Below are 18,175 nucleotides of genomic sequence, written 5' to 3'. Positions count from 1 at the left end.
CACTTATTGGGAGAGGCATAGTAGCAAAAACTAAAGGGTGGCATAGCTCTAAAAGGGCAGAGTATTAAGTGTGATGGTCTCAAGTGTGATCAAATTCTAAACAAACCTTAAGAGTTTTGTTTCCAGCTAATTGGAAATATTCTCCCACTGTGCTTTGTAAAGTACTATCTACAGAACTGATAGTGCTTAAGCAATTATTTCTCCCCTCTCAACCTGGTAGCTAGAAACTGATAAATTGCCTAAAGTGTTGAACATCAAAAGTGCAACTCTAGACAATTTAATTCGAGGGAGAAAAACTTCCTAAACTAGAAAAAAACCCTTCTTAAATTAGATATAAATTTAATACCATAATAAATATGTATTTTAGAAATGAAATCTAAAGACAGTATTTTTCTATCTACAGGTCTTCATGATGTGTTTTTCAGTTCTCCTTTTTTCTTTCCTTTTTTTTTTCTTTTCTTCTGATGATAGTCAGATAATTGCCACCTGAGTGCCTATTGCTTGGTAGAAATGAGACATCATTCTGGTTTTTTTGAACATTCAAGTCCCTTGGGTGTCTTGGGTGCATCAGTTTCCTAATTTTAAGTTTCTCTTAGCCTGCGTAACTCATTTACCTGAGCTCCATCAGCCATTCGGGCCCCCTTAGGAGGTGGGGAAGTTGTCATTACATCTTGTAACAAAGACAGAAGATGAATTGGAGGTATTCTGTTGATAAACATGGCAAAAGCTCTAGAGAAGCCTGTTCTGTCTGTGTCACAGGGTGTATGTTTTCAAAATGACTGCAGTAAGGTCAAATGTGATTGTTGGCTTGGTACAATGTGGAATGTTGACAGCAACAAGGTTTCCAAAACTTCCAGCACGGAAATTTTGTTGAATTTTTCTGAAATGTTGAGTTTGCAGAAGAAGAATCTCTTCTTCAGAGAGAGACTGTGTGAATGCAAAAATGATTGCATCTCAGTGTCATGTTTAAACTGAAAGTCTTTGTGCAGGTTTCTGTGGAACTAGAATTACAAAATACATGGCCTGGTGTTGTACAAAGAGAGAGAGCTTGTCATCCCTGAGCTGAGGCAAAAGATGATTGCCACTGAATTCCGTTCTCCTGGCCAGCCTGATTTGATGTCTTTGATGTCAAGCATGGCAAGTTTCCTTCCACAGCTGAGCTTCACAATAAGTACACACTCCAAAGTGGGTGTTACATTGCAGCCAGCCTTAGACATGAAGTACAGGCCATCAAAATCTCATCTTCTAAACTCTTTTGATGGTGATTGCCTTAGGGCAAGTCTAGTCCTGAGTCTGTAAATTGCATCCTAGTTGTGTCCGAAGAACTTTTACACGTGTCATTTTGAACTATGATTTTACTTCTTTTCTCCAGCTCTTGTGGTGAATAATGTGAAGTCACAAGATTTCTTCTTTTTGACTGGCTGATATAAATTTGAAGTGAGAGAGGAAAAATAATGAGTTTCTGTTGTTCAGCTGTGGATGATAAATGTTCCTGCTCAGGTTCTTAACATTTTCAGGGTCTTAGAAATATTTTAATGAATATGTAAGCAGTGATACTTACAAGAAATACAGCCTCATGATTCCTGATGAGTGAAAGAGGCATCTTTGCCAATTATTTCTTTTGCTGTAGCAAGCATTATGTTTAACACCTCTCTGCATCTTTTCTGCTGGACAAAATTAAAATGAATGTGTAATTAAAGCGAGGGTTTGGTCTGTGTGTCATAATGGAGAATATTAATGAACAGCCCCAAGTTTTAAAAGATGACTGCCAATAAATGTTAGTAGTACAGAACTCTGTTGCATGGTGTCACGCATACATATTAAAAATCCATTATTTCATACAAGAGCTTTGAATGCTACTTCTCTTTCTCTTTTCTTTTCAATATAAGATTGGTATGCACCAGCTATATCAAAAGAATAGGTGCAATTGGAAGGACAAGTAAAGAGCAAATATTTAATGTTGTAAGAAATTAAAATAAGCTATAATTTAATGCAGAACGATTTTCAAATGAGAAAATTCATTAGCAAAAAGGTGACCTTCAAAATAGTTTTCTGTGGAGTTAGTAATGCTCTGTAAGACTGTACAAAGAGATGAGCTTGAAGACTTTTTTTTGTAAGCAAAAACCCTGCAAAACCAAAACCAACTTTCTTGTGAAGTGGTACCTGAAGTTCCCAAGACTCAACATGCTTTTCTGTTGGTGTTTGTTACCTTAGAAAGCTTACAGTGCTGGAATCTGACAATGCTTTTAGTAATTTTATACACCCAGCTACATTATATACTTTTACTGGTATTTAAAATAGTGAAGAACAAAGTGTGTGTTCACTATGTTTTTCTTCTGCCTTCCTCTGCCAGATTGCAAATATGGCTTTTGTCCCTTTCTTCTACTTGCTTTCAGTACACTGCAGAAGTGTCACTAGTCAAGCAAGAATGGACTCTTGCAGTGGTGACTAATCTTACCCTTCACCAGCTCATTGCCTTTCACTCACTGTATATGCAGATATAAAAGAGACCATTGGTATGGTTTCTGTTTGACTTTTAAGTTTATTTTTATTGCAAGAAGGTACATCCACATAAAGACTGTTCTTTAAAAACTTGATGATAGAAATGGTGAAAAGGCAAAACAAAAATTAACTTTAAATATATAATGATGTGAAGTTATTCATAGAATGAAAGATCATTTAAATGAGTACTGTTTTAGAAACTCAGCTGTGTGCATGTTGATTAGATATATAAACAAAAGGTAGCAATGTCTTTAATTATAATTTCTTGGAATTCATTTTTGTTTTCCAGCATAAATATGCATGGACCTCGGGTTCACGTTGCTTAGAAATGCCTGTAAGCTTGCTGTCTGCATTTCTGTGTGCATATACAATTGCATGTGCCCTCCAGTGTATCTGGTTCTTTGTGCCTACTAGCAAAAATTTACAGAAGTGGTACCATCAGTTCAGGATTAAGTAGAGCAGAACCTGTATCTGCAAAATTAGCCAGCTTTTTTTATATTACCCAGGACTTCTGTGGAGCAGCATCTTCTGTGCTCTCTTTGTTAAGGAATTAGTGAGGCACTGCTGTACCCTGGGGAAACTTGCCAATGCCATCAACCCATCTGAGATGTGCTGGGGGACAGAGGGAAGCTGAGTCCTGGAGAGGAGGGATGAGGGGATCTGGGAAGACGCCTGTAGAACATGGATCTCTTGCAGAGGATGGGTGAAACTCCCATAGAGCAGTTAATTCAGCTTAAGCAGCTTTTTGGTTTTTAGCTGCAAGGACACCCAGATGCGTTTTAAATCAGAGTATTTCATTAAATCCACCTAACAGCAGTGATTTATGTGCCCACCTGTGAGTGTCTCTTTTCCAGTGTGTTTCTGAGGGACAGTAAAGCTGCATATTACTTAGACACTTGCTCTCAGATGGCTGTTGATTACTTGCTGCCCAGATCTCTCCTAGATTTTGTAGATTTAAGATTACAATATTGGAAAGTAGAATTTGAACATAAATCCTTGTGCTTCCTTTTTAAATAATGTTTCTTCAACCTTTAACAAACAGCCTTGGAAGAGAGCACTGATGATGACAGAAATGATTCTCCTTTCCTGGCTATGATCCTGGTGGTGTTTGACTGCATTTGGGGGCAGTGGTTTTTGTTGCAGCCTCCACATTAAAGGGGTTATGACAAGTAACGTGGACTTGTTTATTTGTCTAGTAACTCTCCATTTGTCACCTCACAGGCTGAAGAGGAAACAGTGGCCTTTCTTGATCACAGTGGAAGTGAAGAAGAGTTTGATCCAAGCACTCTCCCAGATCCTGATAAATTCAAAGACTCTGATGCAGAGCAGGATTCAGAAAGTGAAGACAGCTATAGGTATGCACCATCTTCCATGTTAATTTTAAAATGGTATTTTTTATGAACTGTTTTGTTTACATGTTAGGAATTTGTCTTACAGTCTTCTTTCTCATGGGATTTAGTATTTGTCTTATAAAAGTTTGTGTGTTAGGTGCTGAACAGAGCTGAGCTAAAGGCTATTATTTTCTTTTGTGAAGTTGTATAAGAATGATTTTTGAGTCCATATTGAAGGGATCTTGGTGAGGCTGTTTCACATACAAAAATCTTGACTAATACCCTGGAAGTTTCATGTGTTTCTGTGGTGGGTTTACCCTCTCTGGATGCCCAGCGCCCACCAAAGCCACTCTATCACTGACCTCCTCAGCTGGACAGGGAAGAGGAAATGTAGTGAACAGCTCAGGGGTTGAGATAACACCAGGACAGATTCCTCACCAGCTACCGTCATGGGTGAAGCAGACTTGACTTGTGAAGAAATCAATTTATTTATTGCCAATCACATAACAGTTGGGTAATGAGAAATAAACCCAAATCTTTAAACACCTTTTCTCCACATCTCTCTTCTTCCCAGGATTAACTTAAAATTTCTTCTACATCCTCATCCTCAGCAGCACAGAAGGATGGGGAAATGGAGGTTGCAGTCAGTTCATCACACGTTTTTTCTGCCACTCCTTTCTCCTCAGGAGAGGATCCTTTTCCTGCTCCCATGTGGGGGTCTCTCCCACAGGGGACTTCTTCCACAATCATCTTCAACTCTTTCCTGTAGGCTGCAATTCTTTGTGAACTATTCCAGTGTGGATCCCTTCCATGGCATACAGTCCTTCAGGAACAGGTTCCAGGTTCCTCCAGTGTGGACTCAAGTCCTGCCAGCAAATGTGAACGTGCTCCAGCCTGGGCTCTTCTCTCCACGGGGCCACAGGTCCTGCCAGGAGCCTGCTCCAGTATGGGCTTCCCAAGGGATCACAGCCTTCTGGGGCTGCAGGGGCACAGCTGCCTCACCATGGGCTGTGCCATGGGCTGTGGGGCAATCTCAACTCTGGCACCTGGGGCACCTCCTGCCCCTCCTTCTGCACTGACCTGGGGGTCTGCAGGGCTGTTCCTCTCACGTGTTCTCACTGCTCTCCCTGGCTGCTTTTGCACTGTTTATTTTCCTTAACTATGCTATCCCAGAGGCACTTCCACTATCACTGATGGGCTCAGCCTTGGCCAGTGGTGCATCTGTCCTGTTTCAGAAATGCATTTCTCTTCTGTCACATTGCAGGTTCTTTCTGGATGGAAGGAAAAACGTTGAAGTAATTTAAGGATTTCATGATCCCTTTGCACCTGTGCTGTATTAAATAAATTTGTGCAGGGTAAAACTTGATAAATTCTATGATTCAGTATTGTTCAGACTCTTTAAGAGTCAAGTGAACTGGACTCTGAGTAGAAGTAAATGTATAATAATAAATTAAATTAATTCAATTCAGTGTTTATAATTGAATGAAGCAGAAGAATTTGTTTCATGCCGCAAAAAAAACCACAGGTGAGAATGAGGATCTGTACTTGACACCAGTATGCTGTGGGAAGATGAAGGGATACAGCATGAAATCCTGTGTGGTTCACTGCAACAAGAAGGCCACTTGTGTTTTTCTGACAAACAATGTATCATGTAACAGATTGAGAAGGATAATCTTGACACCTAAATGGGAGCATAGATGTCTAAGTTCATAAAGCTCTTGCTTTTCACATCTGAATCGGGTGAATCCTGGGGCTAGATTGTCCTTCCATGTGTGTCACTGTGTGTTGTGGAGTCAGTATGCAGGACTGGGTGGGGGACATGGATTTAAGTACTAGATAGTCCTCAGTTAACAGGCTGGTGGCCATGTCCCTTGGAGCCTGTTCACCGCTGAATGCCAGTAGAACTGACAAGGATGGGGAAAAGCATTGCTTTTTCTGAGCAGCAGTAAATCTCTCCTTCTTTGTGTGAGGGGAGTATGTATTCATACATCACGTTTTGTATTGATCCTTTCCTCAGAATGTCAGCTAGACTCAAGATTAGCTGCACTTTAAGAATAAAAGTTGACAGAAATGGACAGATTTTTGGCCGTGGTAGTAAGTGCAGACTTTTGTTGGATCAGTGGCTGATCTGGCCCACCTAGAGTCAGGTCATGCACTCTTAAGGAGAGCAAGGACTCAAAGAAAGTCAAGATCCTTGATAATCTTCCCTTCCTGTGGAGTAGATCAGGAAAGAACATACACTGAAGGAAACCAGGGAGGTTTCCTTTAGTGTATCTCTAGACATACCTACACTGAGCATCAAAGCTGCCTTTGGAGCTGGAGAACAGACCACTACACACGTTGAAGAAATGTGGTTTCATCAACACTGCTTACTGGAAACAGTCCTTGGCCTGTCTTACTGCACCAAAATACGGAGACATTGCCCAGAAGAGCTTTAGTTGGCACCATGTGAAGCTGCAGCAGTTGTGGACAATCTCATGCCAGTACTTGTGCCTGCACCATGGCCAAATCCATTTAGCCTGTAACAACATGACTGATACGCCCTGGGCAGGCCATGGCCAGCACAGGATTATCCATCACGTCACCAGAGTCATCAATGGTGCTGCCTTCCAACACACCCCACTGAGGCACCCATAGAAATAGAAAAGCTGTTTGAGAGCTGCTCCAAAGTCAGCTTTCATGCTCAGCACCCTGTAGAAGACTTTTGAGAAAGAGCAAGATACAGTGAAGGAAATTAATTTGAGGGTGTTAAATCAACAGTCATGCCTCATGCAGCTCTCTTAGAATTGCTATTGAGTTGTATGATGAGTTGCTTTTGGGGCTGGGAAATACTGACCTAACGATTTTAACAAAAACAAATCAGCTGAGAGTAGCAGACAGTCAAATTGGGCTTTGAGATAAGAAAGTGCAACTCTGTGCTGTTTTATATTTCCAAAATCCAGAGATTTTGCTCAAAGAGTTGGATTAAAATAGAAATATGTTGGGCTACACTAGCTGCTCCTTGCTTTAAGGGGGGGGGGAAGCTTCTAAAAGGGATAATTCATAGTAAGTATGAGACCTAGAGTGTCTTCCTTTAAGAGTCTTTAAAGAGAGACTATCTGTCCATGGTTTCAGAAGTCAAAATCTTCTCTCTGTCCTCCCACAGAATTTTTTTAAACTGGGGAAGCTGTACAAATCATGAATTAAATTTGCCTTTGCATAAAAATTCCCTTCCAGCCATACCTCTATAAGCAGAGTAATTAATGACTTCAAGCATGTAATATGAGATTAATTTTTGTATATCTAGCAACAGTCATCATATTTGGTTTAAGGCTATCAAATGTAAATTGTTAATGAGGTGAAAAATCTAAGAATATAGAACAGGGCGAAAGAAAAGCAGCTGGATTTCTTAAATATTCATTTTGCAGTCAGATTGAGGTTTTGGTATTTCTAATTCTTCAGCTTCTTTAAATAAAAGTATTGAGGAAGAGCAAAGTTCCGATTGACCTCATAATTATCTTCTTTGAATCTTTAATGGGTGCAACTGATCACATTAACTCCTAGATCAGCATGGAGAAGATCTTGGACATGAAGGGAAACATCTTAGTTCTGGTACTGTTTTGTTTGTGACTTTATGGACAGTCACCAGGTGACAACTGTGCAAGTTAGTAGTCCATGCTACTTTGCTGCGTGCCTTCCTATATTTATGAAGTTTATGGGCAAATTGCAGTTTCTTACAGCTTCTTCTTTCAGCAGGATGTTGATGTTGACCTGCTAAGTTTTGGGTCATTCTTGATGAGGTTGACATTACATTGTCTTTTGAGATGATTTATCAGCAAATCATGGTGCTCCTTCTAAAATGGATTATTCATGTCATATCTGTGACTTTGTGAAGGCCAGAACTTAATGTTGTGATGGCCAGAAAAGCACCATAGGAGAGACATTATAAAAGGTCTCAATTTAAAAGCCTTGGTCATTCTGATTAGCTGCAGAATTGGACATTGAGATATTGAATTGCTCTTGATAGAGGCTTATATATTCAATTTTAGAGGTGTTTTGATTTATATCAGTGGAATGGACAGTAAGGGAATCATAGAATCATTTAGGATGAAAAAGACCTTTAAGATCAAACTGTTAACCCAGCACTGCCAAGTCCCACTAAACCATGTCCCTCAGTGCCACATCTACAAGTCTTTTTAAAAACCTTCAGGAATGGTGACTTCACCACCTCCCTGGGCAACCTGTTCCAGTGCAGCGAGGTGTGGCCTTAAAGTCAGGTGTCCAGCGGGCAGGAGGGCGGCCAACACCCAACTGCAAACGTGGGAGCACCCCTCGGCATCAGAAGGCTTCGGGCTGTGCTCACAGCGGACGGAATCACTGCTGGCTGACGAGAGTAAAGAGTCCGGACACTCACTGGGGACTTGTCAGATTTATTGTCAACCAGGGAGCGACAGACACCCAGGTGCTGAATCTAATGTGTCTGCCAGCGAGTGACCAAGAACAAAGGGTGCATCAGGGTTATAAAGGGGAGGAGTGATCTCAGGGAGGGGTTTACAAAGGAACCAATAGGGGAAGGTGAGGGAGTGGACTTAGGATAACGGGCATGAGAGAAAACCCAATAGAAACAATGTAAAGGAGGGGCCCTGGAGCCACAGCCAATCAAGTTTCCCTAAGCACAGAAGATTCTGGCAAACTAGGAGGAATGGGGAGTGATTGACTGGGCCCAGGGAGTAGAACAAATTCACATATAAGGAAACCCAGGGGATGGGAAATTATATAACAGAGAGGATTGACATAAACTGAGGCGGGAGTAACCAAGGTAACCAAATGATAGACAATACAATGGCGGGAAAAACTGGTGAGGGCAGAACCATTACAGAAAATGGGGGGAACAATACAGAAAATGGGGGAGCAATTAAACAAACTAACAGAACACACTACAACATTCCAGGACTTGACAGCAAGCCTTTTGGTGAAGAAATATTTCCTGTTATCCAATCTAAACCTCTTCTGGTGTAATTTGAGGCTGTTTCCTCATGTCCCTGTCACTTGTTACCTAGGAGAACCGACTGATCTCCACCTGGCTGCACGCTCCTGTCAGGCAGCTGCAGAGAGTGCTGAGGGCCCCCTGAGCCTCCTTTTCTCCAGGCTGAACACCCCCAGCTCCCTCAGCTGCCCCTCACAGCACTTGTGCTCCAGACCCTTCCCCAGCTCCGCTGCCCTTCCCTGGACACGCTCCAGCCCCTCAATGTCTCTCTGGCACTGAGGGGCCCAGAACTGAGCACAGGATTGGAGCTGTGGCCTCAGCAGTGCTGGGTACAGGGGGACGGTCCCTGCCCTGCTCCTGCTGGCCACACCTGGCTGAGCCAGGCCAGGATGCCATCGGCCTTCTGGGCCACCTGGGCACACTCTGGATCATGTTCAGCTGCTGTTTGCCAGCACCCCCAGGTCCTTTTCCACCAGGCAGCTTCCCAGGCACTGCCCCCAGCCTGCAGCACTGCCTGGGGCTGTTGTGACCCCAGTGCAGAAGCCACTGGCCACTCCTAGAGGTGGCCTCTGCCCATTCATCCAGCCTGTCCAGATCTCGAAAGTAACACAGCACAATATATTTTAATTACCATTGTTATGTGCTGTAGCATTCTGACAGCAAGTAAGGAAGAAGCTGCACTGGGCTTTATGGAAGGGACTGCAGTAATTAATCTTCATTAGGATTGCTGCCATGGCCTTGTGAATTAAAATTTATTACATGGAAAAAGTTTTGGGCACAGCATGTTTGATTAGCAAAATGCCAATATTTATGGGATAAATTATTCCTAACTTTTCTGAACTGTATTTTACTAGCAGATTCATTCATTATTCCTGTACATTTCTTTGGGAAAGAGCTTGTGTGCTTTGTTGCAGCCTGGAAACTTGACTCATGGCCTGTAGTTCAGTGGCGAGGGTTGTTTGTTTCCAGAGGAATGCTAGTAATCCTATGCTCCAAAGCATCCTCTGATAAATGTTAAGTGAAGCAGAGCCTGTCTAGAGATCTTGCCAGGATCACGTTGTTTAAACAACAGCTACTTGGCTGTGTGACTGCACATTTCAAATGGCTGATTCTCAAGCATTTAAAATCTAAATGTTACAGCTTGTTAAGACATTGCTTAAAGCCCAGAAGCGAGTTAAATGCTAACAATTAAAGCTTTCTATTTTTCCTTGGTATTACCTGAAAACATACTTGTGAGTTTATTTTGTGGTAATTTAAAATTTGAGTTTCTTGGTGTATAGCTGTCAGGGTCATAGTTAGATCCCGTTTCCCAGATGCCATTCAGATACACTGGTGTTTGTTTTAGGGACAGGATTCATAAACTGTACTTTACTGTTTGAGTAATAAATATTTTCCACCAAATGATAGCATCTTACTTAGGTGTTACAGCTGAGCAAATGGTGGCCACAGAAATTACTGCGCCTGTTGATAAGTTGGCTATTGATAGCTCCTCACCTGTGTAAACACAAAGTAAATCCTTTCATCAGGCAGCCTCAGAATGCATGGATTATTCAGGCAGCTGAAAAGCTTAATTTCACCAGATGGTAAAAGGAAGAAATTGTAAGGCAGATGCACATGCCACTTTTGAAATGTTATTAGTAGAAGACAAAAGGATGCACTGACCTGGGTTTGGATCTGAATTGGGGATTGCTTTCTAACTGAGTTCTGGAAAATAATTTACCTTAGCAAAACTTTTGTTGGCAATTTGTGAACATTAGCTGGTAGTACATCAGTTTGTGTGTTTGTGAGGAATGAGGGGCCATTTATGTCCATGGAAACAATAAAAGGACTGGCTCTACAGGGTGACAGACCTACAGTTAATGGAGACTGAGGAGGAATTCATTTGACAGTAAGTGCAGAAGTTATTCCTTTATAGCTGCTTTTGCACACTGAGTCCTTTCACATGTGAAGCTGAGAGTTTTGCCTGTTACAACTCCTCCAAAGAGCCTTCTGTCCATACAGCTAGGGAAAAACACCCTGAATGAGCACAGGATATCTCTGAGCATCATGATGCCACACATTTTTCATCTCCCTTTTAAAATTGCCACTATCACCTCTTGTAAAAGCTGCAACTCTGACTTCAGAGCCCCTTTTCACACCACCCAAACCAGTGCTGGTAAAAATCCATCCTGGAGGAACAGGGACGGGGGTTGGACTTGCTGTTCTTCAAAGGTCCCTTTCAACCCAAATCATTCTGTGGACAGTCAGTCTGTCTTTCTTCTACATCTCAGAATTAGGAACATCTTATTCATGCGTTTCACATGATTCTCTGTTTACCGGCTGAAGCTGTTGTTAACAAATACTGGTTTGCGTCTACATTTTGTGCATCACGAAAACGCAACTATTTTGCTCTCGTCACTGCTTGTTGCTTTTGCTGCTTCCTGTGTTATACATTCCTCTTTATTCACTTCTCCAGTTCACAGCCCAGCTGGGGTCAAATTATTTTGAAAATACACTTGCCTGTGTGTCGATGCATCTTCTGTTTACACTGCTAATCAAGCTTCGCAATCCCTCAGTAATAGTAAGGAGCAGCTTGACTCAGCAGAATCATCCCACAAAACTTATGATGAAAATTATTCATAATTGTGTTGATGTGCTTTTGTTTGTGGAAAAAGCTGAGGAATCTCACAGTTCAGTTCCTTCCGAACGTGTTTTATATTTAAATGTTTTACCTTATAGATATCTATGCCTAAGGTCTCTGAAACTCCAGAAGTGATTATAATTTTTGGTGTTTAAAGTCTGCTGTTTTATAGCTTGTAGGTACAAATGCATAGCTTGTGATGTTTCTGCACGGTTTTAATTGCTAAGATGTTTTTAACTAATGTCCTAGATGAAGCATTAGTCATTTATGAATGCAAACTGGGCTTCAGAGTCCATTCAAAGACTGGAAATAATTGGCTCTTTTGCAAACAAGCTAAAATGCTTTAACTTAATGAGGCCTTTCTTGAGCTTTTAAAGTGAACCCCTACAGTCTGTCCTGATCAAAGTGAACACCATGGAACTCCAGCCCAGACCCACACTGTCCGCTTGGAAAAGTGAGAATTCTTTCTGCTTCAGTATATTTTCATATCCTGTCAGTATAGCTTCAGCATTTATGGAATATCTTATGCACTACAGCGAGAAATATGAGAGAAATATTCCTTTCCTCAGAAAAGAAATAAAATGTTGGTAGCAAGCCCTGAAAAGCCACCCCCATGCAAATGACAGCTCAAAGCCAGCAAAGTTGCTATATCCTGTGAATTACAGGAAGAGTGAGTATTTGGAGCAGTCATCATCTATTCATGAATCATCACTGAATGCTTTCTGTTGGAAGGGACCTTCTGGATCATCCAGGTCCAGCAGTCCCTGCCGTGGGCAAGGACGCCTTTCACTAGACCACGCTTCTTTACACTCTTTTCTTCTTTTCTCTTGGGTAGGCAAGGAAGAACAATATAAAGGTAGGATATTTCATTTGCCTAAATTGTGGAAATGCAGGGTGTTCCTTATAGGATTTCCCTCCTTCCTCTGGGCTCTGAGTGGGCAGGAAGTGGCACAGTTCCTCTATGAAAAGTGGGATGGACGAGAGAGGGAGGCAGGTCATACCTGTGCAGCCCACCAGCACAAGGCCATCAGATCTCCTGGAACAATTCCTTCATCTCTGTGGAGAGGCAGCCAGAAAGCACAGTGTATACAAGCTGCATTGTGCTGCTGATCCCTCTCAGAGAGCATTTGGGAACTTGCTGAGAACTGCCATGGTTGGGGTTAATGTTTGAATTAGGCTGGTTTCTAGTGAGTGGTGAAACCAGCATTTCACAGACTGTTAACTAGCCCTATTAATGGGAAAAAATAAGGTGGGCAGCTGAAGGTGGGTTGAATTGGGCTTTGGGTTCCTTCGCTGCATTGATTCTAAGGACAGTATTCCTCAATTAGAGCTATTTATTGTAACTGCTGTTTCTAATTGTTAAATGTCTGAACAGCATTTCTGAATGGAACTGTTCACAAGCATTACGTTTACGCCATTGTAAAAACTATGGACATGAAAAAATTCTTGTTGAAATGGTTTTTTTAATTAAGCTGAATTTTCTGAGTAGAAATTTGACAAATTTTAATTGAAAAAATGAATTTAACCAACTTTTTTAGAAAAGCCGTAGCTCCGTTTCTGAAGTTCCATTTCAATTTTTGTTATATTTTTAAAAATACAAATACAAAAAGCTGAGAATGCTGTTTTGTTCCAGTTAGTTTGTTTGGATGGAATGATTTGGGGTGTGGAGGTTTGCATTTTACTAGTTTTGGGGTATGAATTCTACCCTACAGCATACAACAACCAGCACTCCATAATCTGGTTCCCAGATATATTTTAGAATAGATTTTATTTGATTGTTTTAAACTTAGATAAAAAGATTTATAGCATTTTTTTTTATGTTTTGGACAAAAAACACATGAAGATACATGAAAGCTCTGTCTTTCCTCCCATTGTTGTCACATAGCCATGTGGTAGAAGCCAGGGTGATAAAACAGATTGGCAGCTGTTTCATCCAGATTGAAGGCTGCAAAAGGCAGTTCATTCAAGTCTTTAAAAAATAGCAGAAGAAATAGGAATTCACCTGGGAAAATTACTGGGTTTCCCTCTTCCTCTCATGGCAAAGAGGTGTTTAGTAGCTTCCAAGGGAAATGTCTGAAAGAAGGGGAAAGAGTGAGTGATCAAATTAAGTGTAGGATTTGCCAGTGAAAGGATAGTTCTTATATTTTTATTTTTGGTGCATATTTATTGTAGGCAATATCTTGAATGCATGTCAAGGTCCACTGACACATCATGAAATCAGTTTTGTCAAGTTGTCTGTTGCTGTATTAGGCAGCAAATATTAGATAAGACTTATAGCAATATCCTGATACACTGTAATCAATTAAGACAGCAGAACATCCACCACCACCTCAGTCTGAGAGCAGCTCTAATTTAGACATTCAGAGTTCATCAGCTTCCATTGCTTCACCCTTTTGAATTGTAATTTTGTTTGCTCTTATCTTGACACAAATTTGCCTTGTTTAAAAGGAATTGTTAGATTACATGATGATATTGATTACCACAGTTGTTAAAAAGACTAATTGATTTTTTTCTGCAGTGAACTTGAGGAGAAGACTGGAAGAAAGAAGAGAAGCTATAGCAACAGTGCCACAGCAGAAGAAATGCCACTGAAAAGAAAAAAGATGCATTTCAGCCAAGAGGAGGACCCCTGTTTGCCATTAGATACTGGGCTTTCTCTGGCAGAGGATGAAGAGCTTGTACTGCATCTGCTCAACAGTCACAACTAATTATTTTTTCTGCAGGTTTTCTTCTCTGGGACATTTCCACAATTTTGTCAGTAGTTTACACAAAATGGATTTGGCATCTGGGCAGCTGGATCCGTGTGAATGTAGATAAATGGGTTCCATGTGCAATGGGATTGCCTTAGATTAGCTCACAGGTTATAGACAACATTTAGTTTGGTTTATAAGGTTTTCTAAATGAACTTTTCAACCTAAATCCCCAGGTGTCATTTTGCAGTAGCCTGTTCGTAATTTTAAATCTCCAAGTTTTGAAACAATTACCTTCTCTTATTTTTATCTTGCTTTAAATGAAAACAGGATGTTCCTTTCTTGACCATGCCAGGTTTGTTATTTTGGAAGATGTATGTGTACTAAAATTTTAAGGAGGAAATGCTGTTGGCAGCTAGATCATATTACTTAAAAATGAAGTATGTACTTTCTTCTGTGTATAAGGCACATATTTTAAGAATATTTTAATAAAAATTTCTAGAGCCTTGATTAAACTTAACTGTCTCTTTCAGCTTTGTTATGAAAGCTTATATTTATCCTTCAGGTATCACTTCTGTTATGATTCTGTCACTGGTGTTAGGCAATTCAGAAAACAACATTTAGAAGCTGAGTCTTGTCTTTGAATCCCATGTGAGTGAGAACACATTGTCACATAGTAGTATCTGTTTGGTCTTTCCATATGTCCATATGAGCATATTAAATACTCCTTTTTTGTCAATATCACTTTTTTGATCATAGGAATCTATCATCACCTGTTCAGTACAACCCTTTCCTCCTCTCCCTATACTCTGTTATCTTTTAGCTCAGTTACCCAAAACTGAAAATATACTGCAAATTCTTGCCTCCAAATGTTTCTTCCACTGTTCTGCCAGTAGGCAGGGTATCATAAAAACAATATTATAGGCAGAGCACATCTGCCATCTGCTCCTTCCTGACAATGTGGAATGAGAAGAAATGACTGAGTTTCACAAACAGCTAAACATGAAAGATGGGACCTGCTTGGCAGCTGATGCACAGTGTTTGTTTAGTCTACAGTGCCACAGTGGGCCTGGAAAATGCTGTGATGTGGGACCAGCATCACTGATGAATCTGTTAATGAAGAAGGATCTGCTGTGGTGCTGCTGTGACTGGTGCACGTGTCCTGTGTGCCATCCTGTGAATGGCTGCAGTGAATGTAATGAGCAGCCTCAGCAAAATATCTATCTGTGCTGGGATAGCAGAGCTCCTGCTCCTGTAGCTGTGGAGGAAGACAGAAAACTGCAGTGCAGAGAGCTCCACCAGCAAAAAGCTGCTCAAAGATGATTTAGGTAGAGACAACAATACATACAGTGGTGTGTTCTTCCTGGAGATGTTCAGGGACCCATAGTGTACTTGGTGGTGGTCAGTTGTCTTGCACATCACCTGATGTCTCTCAGATCAAAGCTTTGCTCTAAGGAGCATGAGTTGTTGTTGAGGCAAGCAAGTAAAAAACCAAAATACTTACTGTTTCTGACTAGAATGTTCTTATTTGTATGCTGAAGTGGGGCAGAGATGTTCCTACCTACTAAACAGTAAGACTAAAATTTAAATTATATATGTTGGAAGTATTGTGGTGCACTTTTTATCTTGTGATGATTTTTTAATTGTCTGCATAAAAATAATTTTTCAAGTGCTTTTACTTTTGTATTTCTGTATAATGAAATTTCTAATGTATTTGTGTTGTTTGATATAGAGCCAGTGTTTCTTGAATCCTTATGAATTTGCCCATCTACTTCAAATGTGTCCATCCTTGAGGGTATGGTGTACATATAAAGAATGAAGCCATGTGAAAAAGAAGAGGGAAGGGGCTTTAAGGGGCTTTTAAGGCAGATGCTCCATGCCACGAGTGTATGTAAGAACAGGTAACTGTTGCCTATAATAGAAGTGGTAAGACAAAAAATCCAACATTCAGCATTTTTGGGAAGCAGCAGTGGTTCTGGGTTATCATTCCTGTGAGCTATAGATCTGCTTTAAGGGGCCCCTCATCAGCCCTGCTTTTAGCAGTGTTTTTTCTGGTCCAAGAAACAAAGCACAAATAGACAAAACAAATGCCAGTCTTAGGACTGACTAGGCTGAAGGACATTTTCCATGGAGCTTGTTTCAATTCACACCTGGGGACCTCTCCATCTGATGCCAAAAAACCTGGCATGTGTGTCCAGAGCTAATGGGCAGGTGGAGCAGGACTGGCTGGGCATGCCACCCATCATCTATCTCCTTTTCTCCTGGTCCCAGGCATGCCACTGTAGCATCACAACCTTTTGCAAGATTGTACTTCATGAGCATTATAGTCCCAGCTTACACAGGAGAAGTGGGAGTGGGGAAATCACAGCCAAAGGCTTCCTTGATAACTTTATGTAGTTGATCTACACCTCCTAAATCACTTGTGGATTACCAAGAGCAGCCTCCCACTTGGCATCTGAGCTGATGCTGTGCAGAATTGTAACCTTCAGGTGTTGCATGTTTGCTGGGGTGGGTTTCAGGCTTCTTCACCCCTGTAATTGCAGCCTATGGAAAATCCCCTTTGGAGACTTCTTCAGGAGGGGTGGCAGAGTCTGAGTAAGGTGCTGAGTATTTTCCAAAGCCAGTGGCCAGGAGACGTTCTTAAACTGCCAAGCAGGAAGTCTTGTTTTAATTAATGCATTTTCAGATCAGTTTGCATTTTTGTATTATATGAATAGTGGTTGATTTCCTTCTGCTGCTAGAATGGTTCTAGTGTGTTGATTTATAGCTGGGTATAGTATTAAGATCTAGTACATGTAGCTAATTCTCAAGATATACATTAGGCATTTATGAAATGGCATAGTTTGGTCAGCTTTTATTCAGAATCAGTTTTTCTCTGTTGTGTACAAAATAATGAAGACTTTGTTTGCCAGATAATTTATTACAATTTGTTTGAAGCCTCTTTGGATGAAAACTGGTAGTCAGGTAAAAGTCAGGAGAGCATTGAAGAGTTTGGGTTTTTTAGATGGGTTAAATAGACTGACACTAGATGTGCTAGTTGCTGAAGACCCCCAGCTTGCAGTATTTTCATGAGGCACATAAAGTGTGTCATAGCAGAGGCAGTGTTAACCTCAGCATCATAGAAGTTTCTGTTCAGCGTTCACTTTGTAAAGACCTTAACCTTATTGATGCTGCACATTAAATTGTGTGAAGAGTATAAGAAATTTAGGCTGTATCATAAGGGATTGCAAATTAATATTAAACATTTTACATGGGTATTTTTCTTTAAATATTATATGAATAGAAATAAAAAATAATTCCTTCTGCTGCTGACTGAGTTCAGCTGGAGCATTGATTGGTGTGTCCTGCCGTCTGGCCATACTCATAAAGAGAGAGAAATGCCTGAAGCAACACATTAAAAACCAGAGAGCTGTGGTAGAGAACATTCATTTCAGGCTATAAAACATAGTACAAGATCTGAAGATACTGAAGTGACCCTGTGGGTTCCTGTAATCCTGGATATATATGACTAAACTGCTACTAAATACAAGAAGAAAATGTCTCTTAGTAAAGGCTGCTAATGGGTATTTTTCTTTATCGTGCTGCTCTCTAGTTTGACCTGATTGATGCTTATATCCTGTGAGAGATGGAGTATGCCTTGGAGCAGGCATGCTGAGCTGTGCTAGGCTGCAGCTGCTGCAGAAATGGCCACTGTGGCTCAGAGTGCTGCTGCTTTTATGCTGCAGGTCACTGCCCCAGCTGTAACCTTCCTGTGGCAAATAACCTGAGGTCTAAAATAAGCTGGCTGGTTCTGTTCTGAAAGAGATGACTCCTTACACTGCTCATTTTGGGAATTGGGCAGAAGGCTTGTGACAGGCAGCTGAAGGACAGCAACACTTGTGCACCAGCCACTTCTGTTGCTTATTTGATAGAGACCCTGCGCAGAGTGGAGCCAAACCTTGCACCCAGCCTGCTTCAAGCTACGAGATCCAGAACACAGTTAAGGTAACTCCAAGAGACATGCAATTTGCCATAAACAGTCCTAGTGAGAAAAGACTGTTACCTTCACTTTTGGACCACATTTCAT

The 18,175-nt window shown here is 41.0% G+C and overlaps 1 protein-coding gene across 1 annotated transcript in view; it reads left to right on the top strand.

Annotated features, from left to right (window-relative positions):
* DDX10 (DEAD-box helicase 10) overlaps nucleotides 1–15,781 on the top strand; it is a 154,490-nt gene extending 138,709 nt beyond the window's left edge. Inside the window, exons 17-18 of the mRNA XM_058018377.1 lie at nucleotides 3,724–3,857; nucleotides 13,938–15,781. Of these exons, the coding sequence (XP_057874360.1) occupies nucleotides 3,724–3,857; nucleotides 13,938–14,127 (324 nt within the window). The 3' untranslated portion in view covers nucleotides 14,128–15,781. The remainder of the gene's footprint in view (nucleotides 1–3,723; nucleotides 3,858–13,937) is intronic.
* The last annotated feature ends 2,394 nt before the right edge of the window (nucleotides 15,782–18,175 follow it).

The sequence above is a fragment of the Melospiza georgiana genome, chromosome 2 (assembly GCF_028018845.1).
Source record: "Melospiza georgiana isolate bMelGeo1 chromosome 2, bMelGeo1.pri, whole genome shotgun sequence".
NCBI classification, from domain to species: Eukaryota; Metazoa; Chordata; class Aves; order Passeriformes; family Passerellidae; genus Melospiza; species Melospiza georgiana.
The sequence above is the reverse complement of the archived record's forward strand: the minus strand, read 5'-3'. Positions and strand labels throughout refer to the sequence as shown.